General features: G+C 42.8%; 1 protein-coding gene across 2 annotated transcripts; it reads left to right on the top strand.

Annotated features, from left to right (window-relative positions):
- Positions 1-4,442: 4,442 nt before the first annotated feature.
- LOC128411725 (regucalcin-like) lies at positions 4,443-15,385 on the top strand. 2 transcript variants are annotated; one of them, XM_053384087.1, is made up of 7 exons: positions 4,443-4,628; positions 4,943-5,111; positions 6,531-6,713; positions 11,371-11,586; positions 12,522-12,659; positions 13,546-13,700; positions 15,198-15,385. In XM_053384087.1, the coding sequence occupies exons 2-7, from the start codon at positions 4,949-4,951 to the stop codon at positions 15,246-15,248; spliced, it is 906 nt and encodes a 301-aa protein (XP_053240062.1). In that variant the 5' UTR covers positions 4,443-4,628; positions 4,943-4,948; the 3' UTR covers positions 15,249-15,385. The 2 variants fall into 2 exon arrangements, with proteins under 2 accessions (XP_053240062.1, XP_053240060.1); XM_053384085.1 differs by lacking the exon at positions 4,443-4,628 and having other exon boundaries at positions 4,874-5,111.
- Positions 15,386-23,269: the final 7,884 nt, after the last annotated feature.

The following is a 23,269-nucleotide window of genomic DNA, read 5'->3' as shown; positions in this document are numbered from 1 at the left end:
AAGTGTGGGTCGGGGCTTAGCGTCCCCTTGGCCGAGCGATTGCAGGGTTGTGCATTTTCTGCCAGGGCGACCTCGGCAGGTCACAATCTGTAGTGCGTGGAGTGTGAAAGAATTTACAGCCCATTAGGTGCGGGGTATCTGAAAAAGAAAAAAAAAAATGGGGTCTGGGGCAAGCCAATGTAGTCCTCTGGAATCTTTTTTAAAGAACTGGAAAGCGGCCACAAAGCATGATGATTGGGGGTTCAAATTGAGAAGACAGAGGATGAGGACATTGTGTGAAGTTGATTGGCCCCAACAAACTAACTGGCCCTCGGAGGGGAGCTTTGATTTGCAACTAATCAGCCCACTATATCAAAATATCTTGAACGTCCACCCAGACCAGATCCCTTATATTTCTACTTGGAAAACCAATGTAGAAAAGAATCCACCGTGGTTGAAAGCCTGCCAAGGCGACGCCCCACGAAATACAATCTGTACAGTTCGACCGGCAGGGAAGGCAGAAAAGCCCCCGGTGATACCAGACCCAGAAGATGAGGAGGGGGGAAGTCATTAAACCGCCGCCACCCTATGCTCCACCAGCTGCCCCTCTAGCGAATCCCCCAGGCCCAGGGCCCCAGGACCAGGGAGGAGCCGGCCCTCAGCCTGAACCCTCCAAGGTTGATGAATTAGAGAGCAAAGAGGAAGAGGATGATGAGGAGTTTATGAAGGGACTAATTGAGTTAGCAAAGAAAGGAAAAATGTGGACACAGTATCAGACAATTGAGATTGCAACAGTATGTACAACCCTATGTGAAAGAAGTGGATGTTAGTTCCCATTTGTTAGCAGCAACCAGGGTGTCCCTCCATAAGTCCCATAAGGCACAGAAAAAGGGTGGGACTGCAATGATGCCTCTATGCAGAGTGTATGACCCACCAGCCCCCCAGGACAGGGTGGGGAAGCACCACCATGCACTTATACAGTCCAACATGTGCCTTTTTCAAGTGCTGATGTGTGCAATTGGAGAAATTAGAACCCTACCTTTGAGGAGAACCCAGATGATATTGCCAACGCCCCATTATAAAGGCTGCCTTTGTAGCTCAGGCAGCGTCCGATATTCGCCAAAAGAAAAAATCCAAAAGCATGAGGGGTGCATCGGCCATGGGCTGGAATAGATGTTGGAAATAGCTCAAACCACTTACAATCAGAGAGATGAGGAAGCCCAGAGGAAAAAAAAAAAAAAAAAAAAAGAAGTATCAAACAAGGAAGTTGACGGCATTACAGGCTACCACACCCACCCCTCAGGAAAGAGGAAGTGCCCGGGGAGGAGGGCGAAGCCGTCTTGGAAGGAATCAGTGCGCCATCTGCCGACAGGAAGGGCACTGGAAGAGAGAATGCCCTATTCTATTATTAGGAAGAGATTTGTTGGTAAAGTTGCAAGCCCAAATTACTTTTAAGCCATCGGGAGAAGCCACATTGTCCACTATGTCACTTGGGGAACTGGTTGTGGAGGCACCCCTGAGGGAGTACTGGCGCCTCATGATAATAAAAGAAGAGGAGGGACCCATCCCCGCCAGTATTCTGGAACAAGTGAACCCCCCAGGAATGGCAAAGAATATCCCACCAATAATTGTGAAGCCCAAGCCATTTGTCAATCCTGTTGCAGTAAATAAGTATCCCATCCCACGAAGGGCGACTGAAGGAGTGTAGGTGCATCTAGAGCGACTGCTCCAACATAGGATCTTGAGGCAATGCCAATCACAGTGGAACACCCTTTTGTTACCAGTGAAGAAAGGAAGCAGGCTATTATCCTGATACCAGAGCCAAAGAACTGCAGAGAACTCTGTGGCTTTCTGGGGTCTGCAGGATTTTGTAGGATATGGATATTTAATTACAGCATCATTGCCAAGCCTCTACATGAGTCAACCAGAGGAACTGAGAGAGACCCCTTTGTTTGAAACACAGAACAACAGCAAGCCTTCGTGGATTTGAAGAGGGCACTACAGCAAGCCCCAGCGCTTGGCATCCCAAACCCTGAGAAACCCTTTACTCTATTCGTGGATGAGGACCAAGGGACAGCGAAAGGCGTTTTGTGCCAAAATTGGGAAGCTGGCAACAGCCAGTGGCATACCTATCTGAGCGCCTGATGCCTACAGAACAAGGCTTACCGCCGTGCATGAGAGCAGTTGTGGCAGTAGCCACCCTACTGAACAAAGCAGACAAATTTACTTTTGGCCAAGACACTGTTTGTGTGACCCCGCATGCAGTCCCAGCTCTGCTTGACATGAAGGGTACCTATTTCCTCTCCCAAGCAAAGATGATGAAGAATATTTTAGCAGGCCTGACCTCAAAGATGAAGCAAACCCCCACTGGCCTTCATGGTTTGTGGATGGAAGCAGCTTTGTTAAGGCTGGACAGCGAAAAGCAGGCTATGCAGTGGTAGCCTTGGAAGACCAAGTGATCGAAGTGCAGCCACTCCCGCCTGGAACGTCGGCCCGGCTGGCATAAATAACAGCGCTCACCAGAGCCCTGACCCTAGCAAAGGGACAGAAGATAACCATCTCCAGAAGAGCGCCAGACGGTTGGACAAGTGGATGGGAGGGACGCCCGCGGGCAGCGTCCCCAACGTAGAGACTTTTTTTTTTCCCAGCAAATTCTGAGGCACCGCCAGGACTTTTGATATTGGGGCCAGAACTCTTTGATATGGTCACTCCGTGTGTCAGGCCTCTGCAAGGGTGGATATATATATTCCTGTGGGTATATGTTAATATATGTAGAGGGAGAAGCCCCTTTCGGATACAGTATGTTGGGAGGAAATCATGAGAGTATTAAGCATCCACAAGGACAGGTGGGAAAATTGGTTAAGATAATAGGCTCCTCCTCAGAGAGGTGGGACACAACCTCCCAAAAAGCAAGGCAGCTGATAGAGCACGAGTATCAGTGGGCCCTTCAGCAATAAAATAGATATGTCCTAGATAATATTTCAGTCACCATTGATCACATGGAAACAATGTTAGCCAGGAACCCGCTGAAAGCCACAGGGAGTGATGCATGGGGTTGGTTGTATTCCTGGCTGCCTGATGGCAGTTGGCTCAGGAATGTTATAGTATTATTAGCAGGACCGCTATTAATCCTTTTGCTTCTTTGCCTCTGTATCCCCTGCTTATTGCAATGCTTGCCGCAAATGATGCAAAGACTCCTGTCACGGAAGCTAGGACCCACAGTCATCGCTGTGATGAGGGAGTATAGGCCCATACCCCAGAACGAACCTAAGTATTAGGTTGTTCAGAAGAAGAGGAGGGAGTGAAGGGAGAGGGGAACGGTTAATCATTAATATTATCTACACATAGTAAATTCCGGCACTCTGCTAGGATGGCTACACAAGCTCAAACTCAAAAATGCAGTTATTTGCAAAGCCTAAATCAGACAGGTCAGGAGACCGTTTCCTGTCTAACCAGCTATCTGAAACTGCTGATGCTAGCTACAGGTCAGAAGGTCGTTTCCTGCCTAGCCAAAAACTGCTGTCAACTAAAAACCACTAGCAAGATGTTTCCTGCTTTGCTTCTGCTTTAAGTAATGCAAGATAAGAAGAGATACGAAGGGAATGCTTAGCTAGCAAAAGAAAGACACGTGTACAAGAAGGTGGGAGGGGGTGCTTACTGAGCAGAGAAAATGCTTAACCAGCAGAGGAAGTGCTTAGCTAGCAGCCTTAGCCAGCAAATATTGGGGGGGAGGTATGGGAGGAGGGTGAATGCTTTCAGGTATAAAAATGCTTGCTGAACATGGTAACAACACAGTCAGATTTCAGAAACTATATTCTGCTGACTGTCTCTGTGCACAGATTTGCAATAAATCTCTTTTCTCTGACCAAGAAGTCTCTGGAATTGTTTTTCCCCTCTGGCCACGGGGTTGGCGGACCGCTGGACCTCCGGGTACTGCTAATCTAAGGCTTCAACAGCATATCTTATTTGAAAAAACCCTCATTTGTTTATCAGTTTTAGCATTTTTTCATTCTATTTAATTTAAGCTTTTCATAACAAAACATTTGTTAGCGTCATTGACAAAGATCATTCTCATAACTCACTAGTGTTGTAACCAAAGCATGACCACCTCCATCTTTGTTATAACTGAAGCAGGACTAACACCATCTTGTTGCAGGTTGACACCATAATCATGTATCCTCTTTGTAATCATGCTGAAATGCAAGCTTAAGACAGGGAAAGAGAAAGTGCAAGACACAAGGGGTGTGTAAAGGAAAGTTTTAAGAGCGTGCAAGGGCAGGACCTTTAAAACATGGGTATAAACAGGAAAATGCCTAGCTAGCTGAGGTTGGAAACATCCGTCTTTGTGGTTAAGCTGGGAGTAAGGCTTTATCGCTGGGTGTCTTGCATGTCTAATCTGTATGAATATAAAATGTCTGAGTCCCCACTTTGGGCAAAAGATTCCTGCATTGCAGGGGATTGAATTAGATGATCCTCATGGTCCCGTCCAACTCTACAGTTCTATGATTTTATGAAAAGCTGTATGTAAACAGAGATCAGGGTTCAACCTCTGTCCGCCTTCTTTGATCTCTTGCTGCAACCTTTCCTGTTTGAGCAAGAAATAAAACTGCCTTTAGCGGAGAATTCTCGGGTGACACTCGTCCTTGCTGGTAAGTGCTTTAAATCAGCATAATACCCTATTTCATTTCGAAATGAATATCTAAATTAGTTTGATTACTTTTAGGATTAGTTTTTAATCGTGTACAGAAACAAGAAAGGGAGACGCAAACCACAGTATTTGAATATATTATATATTCATATATATGAGAGAGAATATCTTTCCCTAAAAGAATTCTGGGCACTATAGTTTACCGCTTGCAAAGTTACAATTCCCAGCAACATTTAACGAACTACAGTGCCCAGAATTCTCTGAGGGCAAGAATGTGCTTTATAGCATGTACACGGTCTGTTTTCTTTGCCACAGGTCATCATGTCTTCTATTAAAATCGAGACTGTTGTGAAGCAGAAGAACAGGATGGGGGAGTGCCCTACATGGGAAGAAAGGGAGAATTCCCTTGTATACGTAGACATCAATTCACAGAAAGTTTGCCGCTGGAACTCAGTCACCAACGAAGTTCAGTGTGTGTCTGTGGGTAAGGAAATAGTGTTTTTCCTTTTATTTTGTGGAATTGTTTTGGCTTTGAAGAATCAACTCCTGAGGCATGACTTTCTCAGCCAAGGTTTGTGAGAGCGAGGCAGATGCAGGCCCCCTTCAGACCCAGGTTGTTTTGCGATCTTTCCTCAGTGTTACCACATTATTGCCCTCTGAAGGGGCACTCTTGTGCTGTAGCACAACAGAAGTAGGACAACCCTCCCCCCCCCCAAAAAAAAAACCCCATTTGGATGGCGGAATAGATTTCATCAGAGAGATGGAAAAGGGGTTAAGTAGGCTTGCTTTGGCCTTGTGCTATAAGCACGAAAGCCCTGGAGTGGGGGTGGGGTAATGCAGCCTCTTTATTTTGCATTGTGCTCATGATGGTATTAGGACAATTATATGCTCTCAATACCGTGTGTGCCTGCAAATGTTTTGGGTAGGCAGCCTACCATTTTGTTTCCAGTCAGTGCACATCTTGTAGTAATAATAATGATAATAATTTATTATTTATACTCCGCCCATCTGTCTGGGTTTCCCCAGTCACTCTGGGTGTTTCCCAACAGAATATTAAAAACATGATAAAACATCAAACATTAAAAACTTCCCTAAACAGGGCTGCCTTTACCGCTTGCAAAGTTACAATTCCCAGCAACATTTAACGAACTACAGTGCCCAGAATTCTCTGAGGGCAAGAATGTGCTTTATAGCATGTACACGGTCTGTTTTCTTTGCCACAAATGGTTCTAAAAGTCAAATGGTTGTTTATTTCCTTGACATCGGATGGGAGGGTGTTCCACAGGGAGGGCGCCACTACCGAGAAGGCCCTCTGCCTGGTCCCTGTAACCTTGTTTCTCACAGTGAGGGAACCGCCAGAAGGCCCTCAGAGCTGGACCTCAGTGTCCGGGCTGAAAGATGGGGGTGGAAACGCTCCTTGAGGTATACTGGGCTGAGGCCATTTAGGGCTTTAAAGGTCAGCACCAACACTTTGAATTGTGCTCAGAAACGTAACTTCCTCAAGTCCCATTGTGCAACAGTGCCAGAGTGCTCCTGCAAATAGCAATAATGCAATAACACAGGGGAAGCATAACAACTACTGGAGTGGTACAAATCCATCACTAATGCAGAGTTATTGCGACCATGACATGTTGCAGACTTGCCATGCCAAAACGAAAACCAACCCAAGTCTGGAAGGGGATTTGTGGAATGGACACTTAATATAGTTTGAGTTTATTGCTCCATTGTCTCCAATCACATGCTGGCTGCAGAGATGGGAATTGTGGCCCAAAGCTTCTGGAGAGGCCCACAGTGACTATTCCCCAAACAGGCTTCATTTCTGCATGGGAGCACTTCTTCATCAAGGGTGCTCAGTGTATTTTGCCCTGGTTTGTAAACTTGTCCGTTCTTTCCCTGCCTGCAGACGCTCGTGTTGGCTCAGTAGCCCTTCGCAAGTGTGGTGGCTACGTGATCGCTTTAGGAAGAAAGTTTGCTTTCTTGAACTGGGAAGATCAAGTAGTCACTGATATTTCTGAAGTGGAACAGGATAAACCAAACAACCGATTCAATGATGGAAAAGTAGACCCAAGGGGTTCTTTTTATGCAGGTATATATTTGATCTGAATGCAATTGTATGCTGAGCTCAGTTTAGATAGCCCTAATGAGTTGGAATGTGTCTAAAAATTCATGAAACTGATTAATCTATTTTTTTTTAAAATATTTTTATTCAAAATTTTTTCCATATAAACATAACATACATAAACATACAAAAACAAAAACAAAACAAAAAACATGTACCATTTCATATCCTAATTTCTTATACCTTCCTTCCCCGACTTCCTCATGCCTCCCTTTTCTGTATTCCAAATTCTTATCAATTACTCAGCAAATCTTCCCTTATTTTAATTTAAATTTAAGCTAACCTCCCTTATTCTCCTTGTCTTAACCATTACTAATAGTAACCATTTACTTTCAATCCATCATCATTCTAGCTTTCATTAACTTTATGATATTTCTTTAAATAGTCCTTGAATTTTTTCCATTCTTCTTGCGCTGTTTCTCTTCCCTGGTTTCGGATTCTGCTCGTCATTTCTGCCAAACCCATGTAGTCTATCACCTTCATCTGCCATTCTTCCAGTGTGGGTAGATCTTACGTCTTCCAGTACTTTGCAATGAGTATTCTAGCTGCTGTTGTAGCATACATAAAGAAAGTTGTATCTGTCTTTAACACCCCTTGGCCGACAATACCCAAGAGAAAGGCCTCTGGTTTCTTGGTGAAAGTATATTTAAATACCTTTTTAAGTTCATTATAGATCATTTCCCAGAATGCCTTAATCTTCGGGCACGTCCACCAAAGGTGAAAGAATGTACCTTCCTTTTCTTTACATTTCCAACATTTATTGTCAGGCAAATGGTAAATCTTTGCAAGCTTGACTGGGGTTATGTACCACCTATAGATCATTTTCATAATATTTTCTCTTAAGGCATTACATGCCGTAAATTTCATCCCGGTGGTCCACAACTTTTCCCAGTCAGCAAACATGATGTTATGACCAATGTCCTGAGCCCATTTAATCATACTTGACTTAACTGTTTCATCCTGTGTATTCCATTTCAGCAGCAAATTATACATTTTTGACAAATTTCTAGTACTGGGTTCTAACAGTTCTGTCTCCAATTTTGATTTTTCCACCTGGAAGCCAATTTTACTGTCCATTTTAAACACTTCATTTATTTGATGATAATGCAACCAATCTCTCACCTTCCCTTTTAATTTCTCAAAATTCTGCAATCTCCATTTGTCCCCTTCCTTTTCCAAGATTTCCCAGTATCTTGGCCACTTTGACTCCATATTAGACTTTTTAACAGCCTTTGCTTCCATTGGCGATAGCCACCTTGGAGTTTTGTTTTCCAGCAAGTCTTTATATCTGACCCAGACATTTAATAGTGCTTTTCTGACAATATGGTTTTTAAAACTTTTATGTGCTTTAACCTTGTCATACCACAGATATGCATGCCACCCAAAAATATTGTTAAAACCTTCCAAATCCAAAATGTCTGTGTTTTCAAGAAGCAGCCATTCTTTCAGCCAGCAGAAAGCTGCCGCTTCATAGTACAGTTTGAAGTCTGGCAGGGCAAACCCCCCTCTTTCCTTTGAGTCCGTTAATATCTTAAATTTAATTCTGGGCTTTTTGCCCTGCCAGACAAATTTAGATATGTCTTTTTGCCACTTCTTGAAACAGTCCATTTTATCCATTATTTGCAATGCTTGAAACAAAAACAACATTCTTGGCAATACATTCATCTTTATGACTGCAATTCGACCTAACAAGGAAAGCTTTAAATTTGACCAAATCTCCAAGTCTTTTTTCACTTCTGTCCAAGTTTTTTCATAATTATCTTTAAATAAATTCACATTCTTAGCTGTCATGTTTATACCCAAGTATTTCACTTTTTTAACCACAGTCAACCCTGTCTCATTCTGAAACCTTTCTTTTTCAACCTGTGTTAGATTTTTCTCCAATACCTTTGTTTTTGACTTATTCAATTTAAATCCTGCCAATTGACCAAACTCTTGGATTATTTCCAAAACTCTTTTCGTACTAGCTTCTGGCTCTTGCAATGTAAGTACTAGGTCATCTGCAAATGCTCTCAGTTTGTATTGTTTAGCTCCGACCTGAATCCCTTTAACCAACTGGTCCCTCCTAATCATATTAAGCAAAACCTCCAGGACCGATATAAAAAGTAGTGGGGAGATAGGGCACCCCTGTCGTGTCCCTTTTTCAATCTTGAACTCTTCTGTAACCACATTATTTACAATTAATTTTGCTTTCTGTTCAGAATAAATTGCACCTATACCATTCTCAAACCCTTGGCCTACCCCCATTCCCCGGAGGTTCTTCAACATAAAGCTCCAAGAAATGTTGTCAAAGGCTTTCTCGGCGTCCCCAAATATCAAAACAGCCTTAGTATTTATGTTCACTTCCAACTTCTCCAAAATGTCAATTATATTCCTTACATTGTCCGACAAATGCCTTTTCGGGAGAAAGCCCGCTTGGTCCCCATGAATCTCCTCCATCAAAACTCTTTTCAGTCTCTTTGCTAAAACATCAGCAAAGATTTTGTAATCCACATTTAGTAACGAGATGGGTCGGTAGTTCTTAAGTTGGGTCTTTTCAGTCTCTGTCTTTGGTATAAGTGTAATATAGGCCTCTCTCCACGTATCGGGTGCCTTCCTCCCCTCCATGATCTCGTTGCAGACTTCCTTCAAAGGTTGTATAAGCCCTTCCTTCAAAACTTTGTAATATTTGGAAGTCAGTCCATCCGGTCCAGGTGATTTGCCCAACGTCATATTTTGAATGGCATCTTCTATTTCCTGTGCTGATATCTCCTGGTTCAAAATTGTCTTACTTTCCTGCGAAATCTTTTTCAGCCCATTTTTCTCGAGGAATTGTTGTATATCTGTTTCTATATTAATACATTTGTGTATACAATAATGGTCTCTAAAATATTGCATTATAGTAGTACTATAGTAGCAGGGTAGACATAGGGTGGTATACAAATTTAAGAAATAACAATAATAGTCAATTCTGCATACAGTATAATGACCAGGATTACACCCAAGTATGCAAATTCTTGATGGCAACAATCAAAATTGCCCAAGCAGCAAAAAAAAATTGAATTAGAAGTATGATAATATCCATAATATATATGTAAAATAAACAACAGAGTAGTATCCAGTCTGAGAAGTTGAAAGCTTGCTAACTTGTTTAGGGAAGTTTTTAATATTTAATGCTGTATTGTTTTTAACACTTGATTGGAAGCCGCCCAGAGTGGCTGGGGAAACTCAGCCAGATGGGTGGGGTATAAATAATAAATTATTATTATTATTATTATTATTAACTATTTTTGGTTGAGCCAAATAAAAAGTACTGGCCTCCTGTGGATTTTGGCCTATTTATATAGGGTTACTTCCACTCATTTATGGAGAGAGATCATGAATGTAAATGTAATGACTTTCAAATAATTGAGGTTTACGTAACAATTCCCTGCATTTTAATGACAGTCTCCATATTAATTTTTATTAGAGCCAATTTCAGTATACTAAAAGAGCCAAACGATTATCCATTTACCAGTAAAACCATCCCAGACTATCAGAAGAGGTGCATCAGTTTTTCTATTCTTCAGAGGCAACTGGACAAGTGACTGAAATATAGAGGCAGTAAACATCTTTTCAAACTGCTAATGAGAATGAAAAATCATTTTCTGATCAAAGTTTAAAAGTAAAATAGTATTCCTCAGGTTTGTTTGTTTTTAAAATTGCAAATGTGGAACTGCTTACGCTTTAACTAAAACACATGATGTGTTACTATAATTCAACCTTTCAACACAGGTCTAGAAAGTAGCTAATTAAAAATAAAAGACCAGGGAGCGTATCTTTTGTCTCAGCTAAATTGGCGGGGTTTTTTTATTTTTTAATTGTTTGATGTAAATTTTAATGTTCATAGTAAAGGCTAGAAATCCAACGTTAGCCATGCTCAGATGAGATGCTCTGAAATTAATAGATTTAAGCTACTTAACCTCTTGGAATATCAGTAAGTAAGAAGACTGGTAGGCGGGGAGCTGGCTGAGGGCACTGTGAGGTTGGTGATTCATGAAATGGAGCCGCTTCCATTGCATGATGTATGATGTGTGTCAAGGGCTTAAATATACCGTATTTTTTGCTCTATAAGACTCACTTTTTCCCTCCTAAAAAGTAAGGGGAAATGTGTGTGCGTCTTATGGAGTGAATGCAGGCTGCGCAGCTATCCCAGAAGCCAGAACAGCAAGAGGGATCGCTGCTTTCGCTGTGCAGCAATCCCTCTTGCTGTTCTGGCTTCTGGGATTCAGAATATTTTTTTTCTTGTTTTTCTCCTCCCAAAACTGGGTGTGTCTTGTGGTCTGGTGCGTCTTATAGAGCGAAAAATACGATATATATATATATATATATGTGTGTGTGTGTGTGTGTGTGTGTATATATATATATATATATGGCTGCAATCTTCAACACACTTGATTGAGTCCCATCGTACACAATGAGACTTACACCTGAGCAAACGTAGGATTACACTCTTCCTCACTAAAGGCTGCTAGGAAAGCTAGGAGGTCATTAGACAGGTGGTGTTGTGGGACTAGTCAAGTGATTGACCTTTGGGTGGGATCAGTGCTATTTGTGCATTTTAAAGAGAATTACCTGACCTGTGCCTCTGCTGACCACCCCCTAGGTACCATGGCCGAAGAGACAGCACCTGGAGTCAGAGCAAGGCAGCAGGGGGCTCTTTATACTCTCTTCCCTGATTGTGGTGTCGTGAAGCAGTTAGAGAAGGTGGACATCTCCAATGGGCTGGACTGGTCACTCGATCACAGGACCTTCTTTTACATCGATAGCCTGGCTTATGCCGTGCAAGCCTTCGACTATGACATGCGAACAGGAATGATTGGTAACATTCTTCTTCAAACTGTTTATTGCAACAGCTAAAGAAATACTTGGTAGTAGATTGGTAGGCAACCCTATCCTTTGGGGTAGCCAATGTGAAGCCTTGCAGATATTGTTGGACTACAACTCCCATCATCCCTGACGATTGGCTATGCTGGTTGGAGTCCAAACTCTGGAGGAGGGTGCAACTTCAGTCACCCCTATTACAAACTGTTCCTTTTCTTTCGATTATATGCCATATTGTCACATATGGCATTTTTCTTTACTTAATAACAGAAAACAACTATATATTGAACAGACAGATGTTTATTTCTCATAAACACACACATCTGTTTTTGGCCCTGGGAAGCAACAGTGAAGTGCTAAGGATGTGGTAGTGTCTTAAAATCCAACTCAGCATGAAAATCAAATTTTTTGGCATTTGATTCTCGTCTCAACTTGTTCCTATCTGCAGCTGACGGAAATATGACATGCTCTCAGCTTTAAGCAAATGAGAGATGTGATTTGGTTAAAACCAAAACATTTTTGTTGTTGTTGTTCACTGATATTTTGTCATATTTAATGATGTCTCACTCCTTTTGTGCACGCCCTATTTTGTTCTTGTGTGCCATCATTTTTAAGTTTTTATTATGCCTTAGGGCCCTCAAAATATGGAAGTGGCTGAGGGCTCTCTGGACCTCTGAAACGGAATGTCCCTGATCATTGAACATGCCGTTCAAGGCTGGGAGCAGGACCACAGGCATTCAAACACTTGGCCAGTACTCACTGTGAAATTGAGTGTGCGCGCATGCACACACCCACATACCCCAAGCAAGCCCCATAACTTTTTTTTGCAATTTGCCTTGTTTCTAAAATGTGGAAAATTTGAAAAGCACAACAGACAGTACAGTCTGCATAAAAATAAGCACTTGAATGCTGATTGCCTTATTCTTTATGCAGATTGTTGCAGTTGCAGGCCTGTTTACAAGCTGGAGAAAGAGGAGGCGATGCCTGATGGGATGTGCATCGATATAGAAGGGAAACTCTGGGTGGCCTGTATTGATGGTGGACGAGTGATCCGCATTGACCCTGAAGCAGGTAAACGATTAATGAGGACTCTGCATTTTTGATCCCCAAAGGGCGGGGGGGGGGAGGTAGAGATAGAAGAGATCACAAATGGAGCACTTTTATTTGACTAACTCCAGTTTAGTGACCTCTTTAAATATTTACAGGCATCATTAAATGTCTGGAAATACTTGTCTGGATTAAACGCAAGGGAGATTCTCTGCCGATTTGGGGTCATTAGTTCACCTTCTGCTGGAGTGAGCTGAGTCAAGACGAGTCTACAGACGATGAGAGGCAAATATACGTTGTTTTTTTAAAGGATGTCACCCAACAGTGAACCCTAACAAATGGCCAATACCTGTCACCTGCACATAAAAAACTATTTCATACCAGTGTACAGGGATTTCAAAAACATAGTTGTGTCTCTTGTATGTTCACTCTTTAAACATGTATGCTGTATGTCCATGCTAAAGCATAATGAGTGAATTGCTCCTGAGTTATACACTCTTTGGTTTATCAAGAGATATTGGATATCACAATATTACTGATATCACAAAACAGCTAAAATGAGTGCTATTTGGGCTAACCATGTGGCTGTCCCTTTTAAACCTCAGCACCCTATGCAAACTATTTGAATGTTTGATATATGCCTCAGAATACCAGCCATGCATGTGTGTTTTGTTTGTTTGTGTGTTTTCCAATCACTGTCAGTGAGGGCAGGGATTTTAGGGTTCCAGTAAAAATCAGAGCTCCTCGACCCATTTTTTAATTAAATAAAAAATGGACATATACCTGCATTCTACACATTTAGCATAATGAGGAAGTAGGTGGTCGGCATTGAGTAACAATTGACTTGTTATGTCTCTCCCCCCCACCCCATACTTTTGTTTTGGTTGTCCTTTCAACTACTTTCACGCAGGAAAAAGAATTCAGACTGTCAAGATGCCTGCTTCCAGGATCACTTCTTGTTGCTTTGGAGGGAAAGACTATTCAGAAATGTATGTCACTTCGGCCTACGATGGACTGGATAGCGATGCGTTAGCCAAGGAACCCCAGGCTGGGGAAATTTTCAAGGTAAACAATTTGAGCTTTGTAAAATGAACCAAGCATAACATTCATTCAGCAGAATGTGAATAATGTAAAATTAGTTTGTAAAATTACAGAAAGGCGGGTGTTGAAATCCCCTTCTCCTGGCCCAGCACAGTTTATGATAGTCAACATGGTGTGGCTTGAATTTTCATAATTTCTGAGGCATTTGTGTTGATGGTTCACTCAGAAGGAATCGGGACTCTGTCCTTTTCTTCTGTGCTCTGTCTAATTTTCTGTAGTTGTGCACAGTTGCCTTCCTGTCTCCAGGAATATCTAGCATCCTAGATGAGCTTCTAATAGCCACTTTGTCTGGGCTCCAGACTCCAGACTGCTCACTGCTGCTATGACACGTACGTGTGTGTGTGCGCGCACGCATGCACACTAACAAGGCCTTGGCAGTTCACCTGTACATAGCCTGAGGCCTAGGTGAACCCAATGGAGCAGCTGATGCTCTAGCAGTTTGCCATTGTTATGAGAATTATAAGGTCTAAGATGTTGATAAATGTACCAGGCAGACACATACATAAATATATAAGCCACATGTCTGAAACAGTACACGAAAACAGTCCTGAAACCATATTGACTCTCCCCAATTGACCTCAAATATTTCTCTGCAAGGAGGAAGGAAATCGAAAAAGCTTTCTAATTGTCTTTGGACTGTAGGGGCTTACACCTCCCTTTTCTAATACAGTCTGGCAAGTATCTGTTAAGCTGAGCACACTATCAATATGCATACGAGATTCAGGAACTGAGTATTTACCATCACAAAAGAATGGCGAGACTGCCCAGAAAATGCAATCAGTGACCATTATCAGGTATCTGGCAGACAGAATTTCTGCTGTAGACCGCCTCCTCTGCTGTTGACCTCCTCCTTCTGTGATGTATGTATGATGTTTCAGGGGGATGGCCTTGAGCTACAGGTCTATATAAGGGCTTGCACACCATTGTTCTGGGTTCCTCCTCCCTCCTGCATGGGGGGGGGGAAGTGAGCACCCTGTTGCAACAGTTTAATAAAGGTCAGGCTTACTAGCTGCTTTGCTTCTCAATATTCTCTGGATGGCCTCTGTTATTTTTTCCTACCAATAGGGAACCTACATAAGGACTCTTTACTGGCTCTTGGGTACCCCATAAGGGAAAAAGGAGCAGGTTTTTTTTCTTATAACACATTTTCCTATTTCCTAAGAACCTCCTGCTCTAAGCAGTGACTGGTGATTCATATCTGCCTGCCAAATGTGGCACGAATGGATAGGCCAAGCTACGGATCAGTGCATGCAGTGACAGATCAGATGATGAAATCATGTCCTGGTGATGGACTACTCCCCAGCCCCCTCTCCCACCAGCCTGCACAAACACACAGACACACAAACTCTCTCTTTTACTCCCAGTTTAGAAAGTTTGGGATGCAGCCTGCGGTGACACTTACAGCACCCCCTCTAAGTGCCTTAGCTAGCAATCTGTGACTTATTTCTTGTTCTCTGGCAGATAACAGGACTGGGTGTGAAAGGCATCCCACAGAACTACTTCACTGGTTAAATATTCATATGTGCTCGATATTCAACCCACCCAGAAGCCATGGTGGACAACAAGAGAAGCATGAATTTCAAACCTGCATTCTTATCTGAAGGCTACCTATATATCCTTTATGTACTGTAATGTTCCATAACTGGTTTTTTTCCATATGTTTGTCTTTTATGTTTCCCCCCCCCCAAATAGGACAAATGGCAGCTTAGGACTGTATGTGAACGTCAGGATTTTCAGTGGTTCCCCATCAAGCAAGGATCAACTTCCTCTATTAATTCTTTGTACAAATAGAGAGCAGTTTGTAGCGTCTGCTTGCCAAAAGGTCACATTCGCTTTCCAGTAGCAATTTCCATTTTAATTCCCTTGATTAATATCATTAGAATTCTTAAGAGTAAAATTGTCCTCTGCAGACAGACCTATGTTAATACGAAAGAAAATTATTCTGAAAACTGTACAAGTTGATCCTGTTAACCTGCTCTGGGAAGGAAGGAGGTGTTTCTGTTTTCCTACAACCGACGTTTAGATTAAAAGTTATTGAGTGAATTAAATTACAGTGCATGGAAATGAATAACTATAGAAATGAACAAGGGTTTTGTCAGAAAGAGCAAGGGCTGTAATTCAGCTTGTAATTAAAAGGATTTGCATTTTAAACATGATTTGACAGTTCAGCTGTTATTCCAATAAACTCATGTAAATGTCAAGAATAAACTAATATTAATTGGCTAGTAACTGGGCAGGCCTGTGAAAAGTGGGTGGCAGATATAGAAGACAGTCTCATCACAGGTGAAAGGCAAATGGGCATGATACATCATGAGACATGGAGTGTGTGTCAGTAAACAAGGGGAATTAAGACTAAGAGAGCTGAGCGTGTAATCTCACTGTATACAAGTTGTACAAGTGACAATAAAGTATTTCAATTAGTTATAATTTACTTTAAAATTAAAAAGCAGCTGGTGTTTCCTGCTTCTCCTCTGAGAGAATTTTCAACTGTATGTTCTTTGCCCTCAATTAGATTTAGGGACAGCACCTGTCTGCTCATAGCAGCAGAGCCCTGGAGAAAACATCACAAGGATGCAAAACTTGGTTCTGCTACGTTTTCCTTACTTACAAGGAATGTAAAGAACTCTGTCACATTTTCTTTCCAGTGGATTTCCCCCCTCCTGCAACTTGCATGTGTGGTTTTCATTTAAGCTGTTATGAAGTTATTATGAAGAACGTTTTGGAATATTGGAGTGGGGTGAATATCTTCCAACTTTGGTGAAATTATTTTAATTGGATATATATATAAAACTGTCACCTAAGTGGGGTTCAATGCTACTGAGATATACTTGTGAGAAAATTGATTTTTCCAGCTCAGCTTTTCCCCTCAGCAATAAACAGCCTTCTATTAAACTTTCTCCCTGAAGCATGGTAGCAAGATTGGTACCATATAAGGTATCATCTACCTGGTGCTGTCTTAGGCCTGCAATATGAGACTGCAATATGAAATTTCTGATCAAGGAGGATTATATGAGGACATGAATTTGGGTGCCTACCATTTTGTGCATGACCACTGCTGATTATATACTGTAATTATTGGTGGCTCTTTATCTCTGCATTTCATTTTCCTCTGACCTCACTGTTTACAATCTATGCCCCAAACCATGTGCATATATAGACCTGCAACCAGGGGCATACCTAGGGTGCAGGCCCAAGCGTTGTGGGGGTGTTGGTGCAAAAATTGTGCCTTTCCACTCTTGCTCTAAGTGGCTAGGAGCCTGTCTGCCCGTCTGTGTGCTCCCTGGGCTACTCCAGGGCTGCTTGGGCCAGTTGGGCAAGGCGCACAGGTTCCTCTGCCTTGGCAGCAGAATCCGGTTGCCAGCGTGGGCCATCGCAGCAGCCTTCCCCTCAGCTGGTGCTATTAGAAGTGTGAGTGAGTTTCTGGTCCATGGTGTCTCCTGGTTTTGGAGGCGCCGATTCAGCTCCTCACAAGGGAGCCTAGGTATACCTCTGCCTGCAACTCAGAGCAACACTGAAATGGTCTGTAGTCTTAAGGTGCCCAAGACACTTGGCTGTTTTTGCTGCAACAGATGAAGACAGCTACCCTTCTGGAAAGCATTTATTTTTTTGTCACAGATGGAACTATGGCACCAGGTCCTTCATGAATATCACAAATAATCTTGTAGAGTCATCCAAGGTCAGCTTTGATGCAGAGGTCTGTGGCATAATATCAGCCTGGCAGAAACTCAATAGCTTTCTCCCTCCACGCTGGATAAATAAACTTTGAAGAAAGTTGTGAGGTCACTCAAGTTTGCGCGTGTCTGAAAGTCACAAGATGTTAACTGCATGTCTGTGCTTTAGTAGTTGTTCTCCATTTTCCCCAGCAGAAAATGCCACTAGAATATATTTCTGTAGTTATCCAGGCAAAGAATGGCAGCTTTGTCTTCTTCTTTTTTAAGCAAGTATTTTTTTTAAAAGCAGGAACCATGAAGCTTTGGCCTTCTGGCTGTTGTTACACTACAGAAGGAAGTAGACAATTGTGGTGGGCTGCTGGTGCTCACCTGACCATCCTCCAACTGAGCCACTGCTGCACACCTGACCCCACTTACCTGGGAGTAAGTCCCATTGACTTCAATAGGACTTATTTCTGAGTAATCAGGATTAGGACTGCACTGTAAATCACCTTGGCCATTAGCAGCACAAAGCAATTGCCTCACACAGAAGGCAAGCATGCTTGTCAATTTCATGTGTACAATGTCTTGTCAGTTTCTTTCTTTTTCCAAAAGAGGGAGAGAGAGATAACTGTGCGTCACAGCGATAATGCACACATCCAGCCTTCTTAACCAATCCACGGATGGGCCAAAGATCTTAAGAGGTTTATCAGGAAAAGACAATGGAGGTAGCCAGGCAGCCATGGAAAGGACCACAAATCAGTCTGCAGTTAAATGGTTGGGGTGTGGAACAGGGGCAGAGGAAGGGGGTGTGGTGGGGGCGGGCTGCCCTGGGTGTCACCACTGAGGGGGGTGACAAAATGCTGGGCTGGGCATGCAGCGCACCCGAGCCACGCGTCTCTCCTGGGCGTGACACGGTGGCTTGGGTGCCTGCAGGCTCCACTCTGCCCCAAACGGTCCGCCTGCCGCCTCCCCCTCAGCTGTAGGGTGGCTGAGTGGGAGGAAGCAGGCAGACTCCTCAAAGGCCCCATGGAGCATCCTGCCCCGACTCACCCTGCCCCTGGGCATAGGGCACATGCGTCGCCCCAGGCGCCCAATCGGCTTGCTCTGCTGCTGGTGTGGAAGGAAACAAAGAGCGACGATGCATTTGAGACATAATAGTTTTGTTCTACAAGGGATACACAAGTGGCAGGGGTGCCCTGGGAATGCAGATTGGCAATGATGGTACAAGATACAAGTTTTGGAAAAAGAAATAAGTGAAAAACCAATCTGATAGCGCTGTTCTCTTTTCTCCAGAGCCAGAAAGTGTTGAAACAGCCGGCAGGGAAATGATTTGTAATGGGGAAATGGTTAGGAGAGAAAGGATTATGCAGTTATTCCCAAATATATCCCCCTGTGACTGTTTTTCTTTATGCAGCAGCAACAGGAGGGGGGAGATTGTTATGTGCTTCTGTTGCATAGGGTCTAATCTGGTTCTTTAGTTATCAGGTCTCTCACACACAAAAACTCAATCCCTTTCAATTGGGCGCCCTCATGTGGCTTTCAGTCAAGCTACTGGCAGTAATGGCAAAGGTTGAGATCTACTGAGTTCTGATAAACTGGAGGCAATATTCAAATTAAACTGGTTTTATTCAAAACAGTTCTGTTGTCCAGGGGAGACTAAAAAACAGTCTTCTGTGTTAATATAAAATACTTTTCTCAAAGGGACAGATTACTTTCCTAACACCAGGAAAGTTTTATTTTTATTAAAAGAGAAAACTTTTCTATACATTTAAAAAATATATTTATGCCATAAGTCTATCTGACCAGAATTACTTACGTCTCTCAGGAAACACTTAACCAATGGCTCATTATTTGCAAACAAGGTGAATGGATCTGCACAAAAGACTCTCAAGTTATCTTCCTCACTATTGGCATGAATTAGTTTCGTTAATTTGTCAATGGAAACTCTTTGTTTATACTCTGCTTCTAGTGGAATTAAAGGGTGTGTTTTAAATATTAGTATCTTTATAACTCACCTGACATGTTCTTAAGTATCAGATACCTTTTGAAACTAAAAATTTAGGCAAAGCATCCTCTTGAAAGAAATGCAAAAATATAGATGAATGCCTTAAGAATAAACAAAGGATTGTAGCTACTTTATATGTGTATACCCTCTCTTATGAGTTAAATATTTTAAAGCTCTATTCAGTAATAAGGTATGCAATATTTGCTACATCATGCCTGATGAAACATTTGAGTATGCATATTAAGGTAAACCAAATTGTGGATTACCAGGACCATGTAAACGTGGAGTCCTGGAAAGAAATTCCACTAAACTAAGCCTGACTTGGGTTTGAACCACATACAGGAGTAGCAAATTCTTAGGAAGCCATACTAAAAGTTAGCAAGGTACAGAACTTGTATTTAATTCATTCTCTGAGATCAATAGTCTTTGGCTGGTAGATAAACCTGCATGTTCAATGAAAATTTCAGGTACAAACACATAAGAGAATTTATAGAATCAGAATTGTAGAGTCGGAAGGGACACCAGGGGTCATCTAGTCCAACCTCCTGCAATTTAGGAATCTCAACGAAAGCATCCATGACAGATGGCCAGCCAATCTCTACTTTAAAACCTGCAAGGAAGGAGAGCCCACCACCTTCTGAGGAAGTCCGCAGCTCTTACTGGCAGAACGTTCTTGCTGATATTCTGTCAGAATCCCCTTTCCTGTAATTTGAAGTCATTGGTTTGAGTCCTATCCTCTGGAGCAAGAGAAAACATGCATGTTCCCTCTTCCATATGACAGCCCTTGAGATATTTGAAGATGGCTATCATATCTCCTCTCAGTCTCCTCTTTTCCAGGCTAAACTCCCTCAACTATTCCTCATAAAGCTAGTTTCCAGAACCTTTATCATTTTGGTTGCCCTCCTCTACACACATTCCGTCTTGTTAATATCTTTCTTAAATTGTGGTGCCCAGAACCGGATCGTACTGGATAGTACTCCAGGTGTGATATGACCAGGGCAGAATAGAGTGGTACTATGACTTCCCTTGGTCAAGACACTACTGCTGATGCAGCTTAGAATAGCATTAGCTTTTTTATTTTTGCTGTTGCATCACACAATTGACTCATGTACTACTGGCAAGCCAAGTGCCCCCCATCTTATGTTTGTATCACTGGTTCTTCCTGCCTAAGTGTAGAAACTCACATTTGTCCCTACTGAAATTCATTTTGTTAGTTTTGGCCCAGTTCTCCAACCTGTTAAGGTCATATTGAATCCCAGTCCTGTCTTCTATAGCATTAGCTACCCCACTGTTTGGTGAATTTGATGAGCATCCCCATCAATTCCTTCATCTTAGTCGTCTTAGGAGATGCTGAGGCAGTGCTGCGACATGCTTATTTGGATGACTCACAGGCAAGGACTCCATAGCCAATTGTTTTAATCAGTACCCACTGGCTAGTAGCTTCCGCATTAGTTTCCTGCTATTCCTGTTATTTAATAGCTTCCTATAGCCCCGAGGCTTAAAACTGATGTCAGTCCGGAAACCCTAAGTTGACTGAGGAAGCCAGGAATGAACAACAGGACTTAAGTCACTTCTTAGAAACCGCTCTTCACAAACACCTGCTCTCAAGGACCATTTATTGAATTACTGTACATGAATTACTTTGGCCAGCTCATGAGAAGAGAAGACTCCCTGGAAAAGACCCTGATGTTGGGAAAGATGGAGGGCACAAGGAGAAGGGGACGACAGAGGATGAGATGGTTGGAAAGTGTTCTCAAATCTACCAACATGAGTCTGACCAAACTGTGGGAGGCAGTGGAAGACAAAAGTGACTGGCGTGCTCTGGTCCATGGGGTCACGGAGAGTTGGACACGACTAAACAAGTAAACAACAACAACAATGAACAAACTAGTGTGATTCTCAGCGTGGCTAATCTGAATTTTTTAGCACCAATCTTTTTCCACGGCCATTAACAAAAGCCGGCATCATAAGCCTAAAATCATGAGAGTCCTGGTTTTCATTTAGACATAGGCTGTGATTCAGCTGCTGATCCAAGCCACCAGGTGCCAAGGTGTAGGCTGGCATGCTCTACTGGTGAGTAAATCTGTTCACGTTATTAGATCAAGGAGAGCCCCAGATACCACATTCTGGATTCCAGGGGGGTCGGCTTTTGCCTCTTGTCCCATCTCCAACAAACATCTGGTCCTCTGAAGGTTGCCGAGATGGGAATGTGGCACTCAGGTTGAAACAGACTTTCCACCCCTGCTCTTTTTGAGCTGGAGCTTCTGTAGCACCTTTCGTAGGAATTTCAGTAGATTCCAGTGCTTTTTTTTAGGCTGCAGCTATGGGCTCTTTTTTATTGTGCTCGCGACGCTGTGAGGGTGGTCATACACAACACTGCTTTCAGTACTGTCTGTCTCTACAAAAATTTCGGGGTGTTCAAATTGCTTCATAAGAATATTAGAAGAGCCTTCTGGATTACGATGATGACAACGACGACTTATTAAATTTGTATACTGCCCTAAACTTGCAGGTCTTAGGGAGGTTCACAAGATAAAAACACAATATAAAACCATAAAATGCATAATGAAAACAAAAGCAAGAACAACCCAATACAGTGGTACCTCGGGTTACAGGCACTTCAGGTTACAGACTCCGCTAACCCAGAAATATTACCTTGAATTAAGAACTTTGCTTCAGGATGAGAACAGAAATCGTGCAGCGGCGGCGCAGAGGCAGCAGGAGGCCCCATTAGCTAAAGTGGTGTTTCCGGTTAAGAACAGTTTCAGGTTAAGAACAGACCTCCAGAACAAATTAAGTTCTTAACCTGAGGTACCACTGTAATCCCCAACACATTTTAAAAGGGCATTGGATCAGGCCAGTAGCCCATTGGCCCAGCATCCTAGACTCACAGTGGGCAACGAGATACCTGTGGGAAACCCGGAACAGGACCTGAGTATAACAATATTCTGTCCACCTGCAATTCCCAGGAAACGACATTCAGATGCATATTGCCTCTGACAGTGGGGTTAGAACGTAGCCACTGTGGCGAGTAACCATACGATAGCCTTATGCTTAATCTCCAGCCAGCTCTTATGCCACAATGTCCTGTTGAAACCCTGTAACAGAAACCCTGATTTTATTTCCGTCCCACTTCGGTTGCCATGCAGACGGCAATAACGTGGCAGTGTTGGGCAAAGTGTCACAGAACAACAACAACAAAAACCCAGTATCCAACAAATCCGCTAATGCTGTGTGAAGAACATGCTGCAGGATACAGCGAAGGGACCCCGAGGCTTCCGAGGGTCATCTAGTCCAACCCCCTGCAATGCAGGAATCTCAACATGACACGGTTCCCCCATCCAGTCTGAAACCACACCAGATGCTACTTTGCTTTGCAAAGGTGCTAGCAATTTTATCACCTTCCGTGCCCTAAAAACCTTTTCGTATATATAATTTATATATACATGTCCATTGTGCAGAGTACCCTACATGGGCGTAGCCAGGATTGATTGGGGGGGGGGAGAGGACTTTTGTGGAGTGTCAGAACCGATTTTGCACCTTAATAACTGTTGATATTTACTATCGTTGTACTGTGTATTTTGGGTTATGGACCACAATGAAGCTGTGTGTGAAAGAAAGAGAGCTATAAGCGACTCCATTGGTCAGTTCGTTCTTTTTATTTACAGTATTTGCTTGATTAAAAATCAATCCAAATCTGAGGTTCTGCCTCCCTTAACAAAAGCCTGCCCCCCCAACAACAAAAATCTTGGCTACGCCCATGGTACTTTAGGAGTAATCCTGGAATCACAGAACCATAGTTTTGGAAGAGGACCCACGATGGTCCTTTAATCCAACCAGTGGCGTAGCGTGGGGGGTGCGGGGGGGGGGGGGCG

Source organism: Podarcis raffonei, chromosome 4, assembly GCF_027172205.1.
Source record: "Podarcis raffonei isolate rPodRaf1 chromosome 4, rPodRaf1.pri, whole genome shotgun sequence".
NCBI classification, from domain to species: Eukaryota; Metazoa; Chordata; class Lepidosauria; order Squamata; family Lacertidae; genus Podarcis; species Podarcis raffonei.
This window is presented reverse-complemented; position numbering and strand designations above follow the sequence as displayed.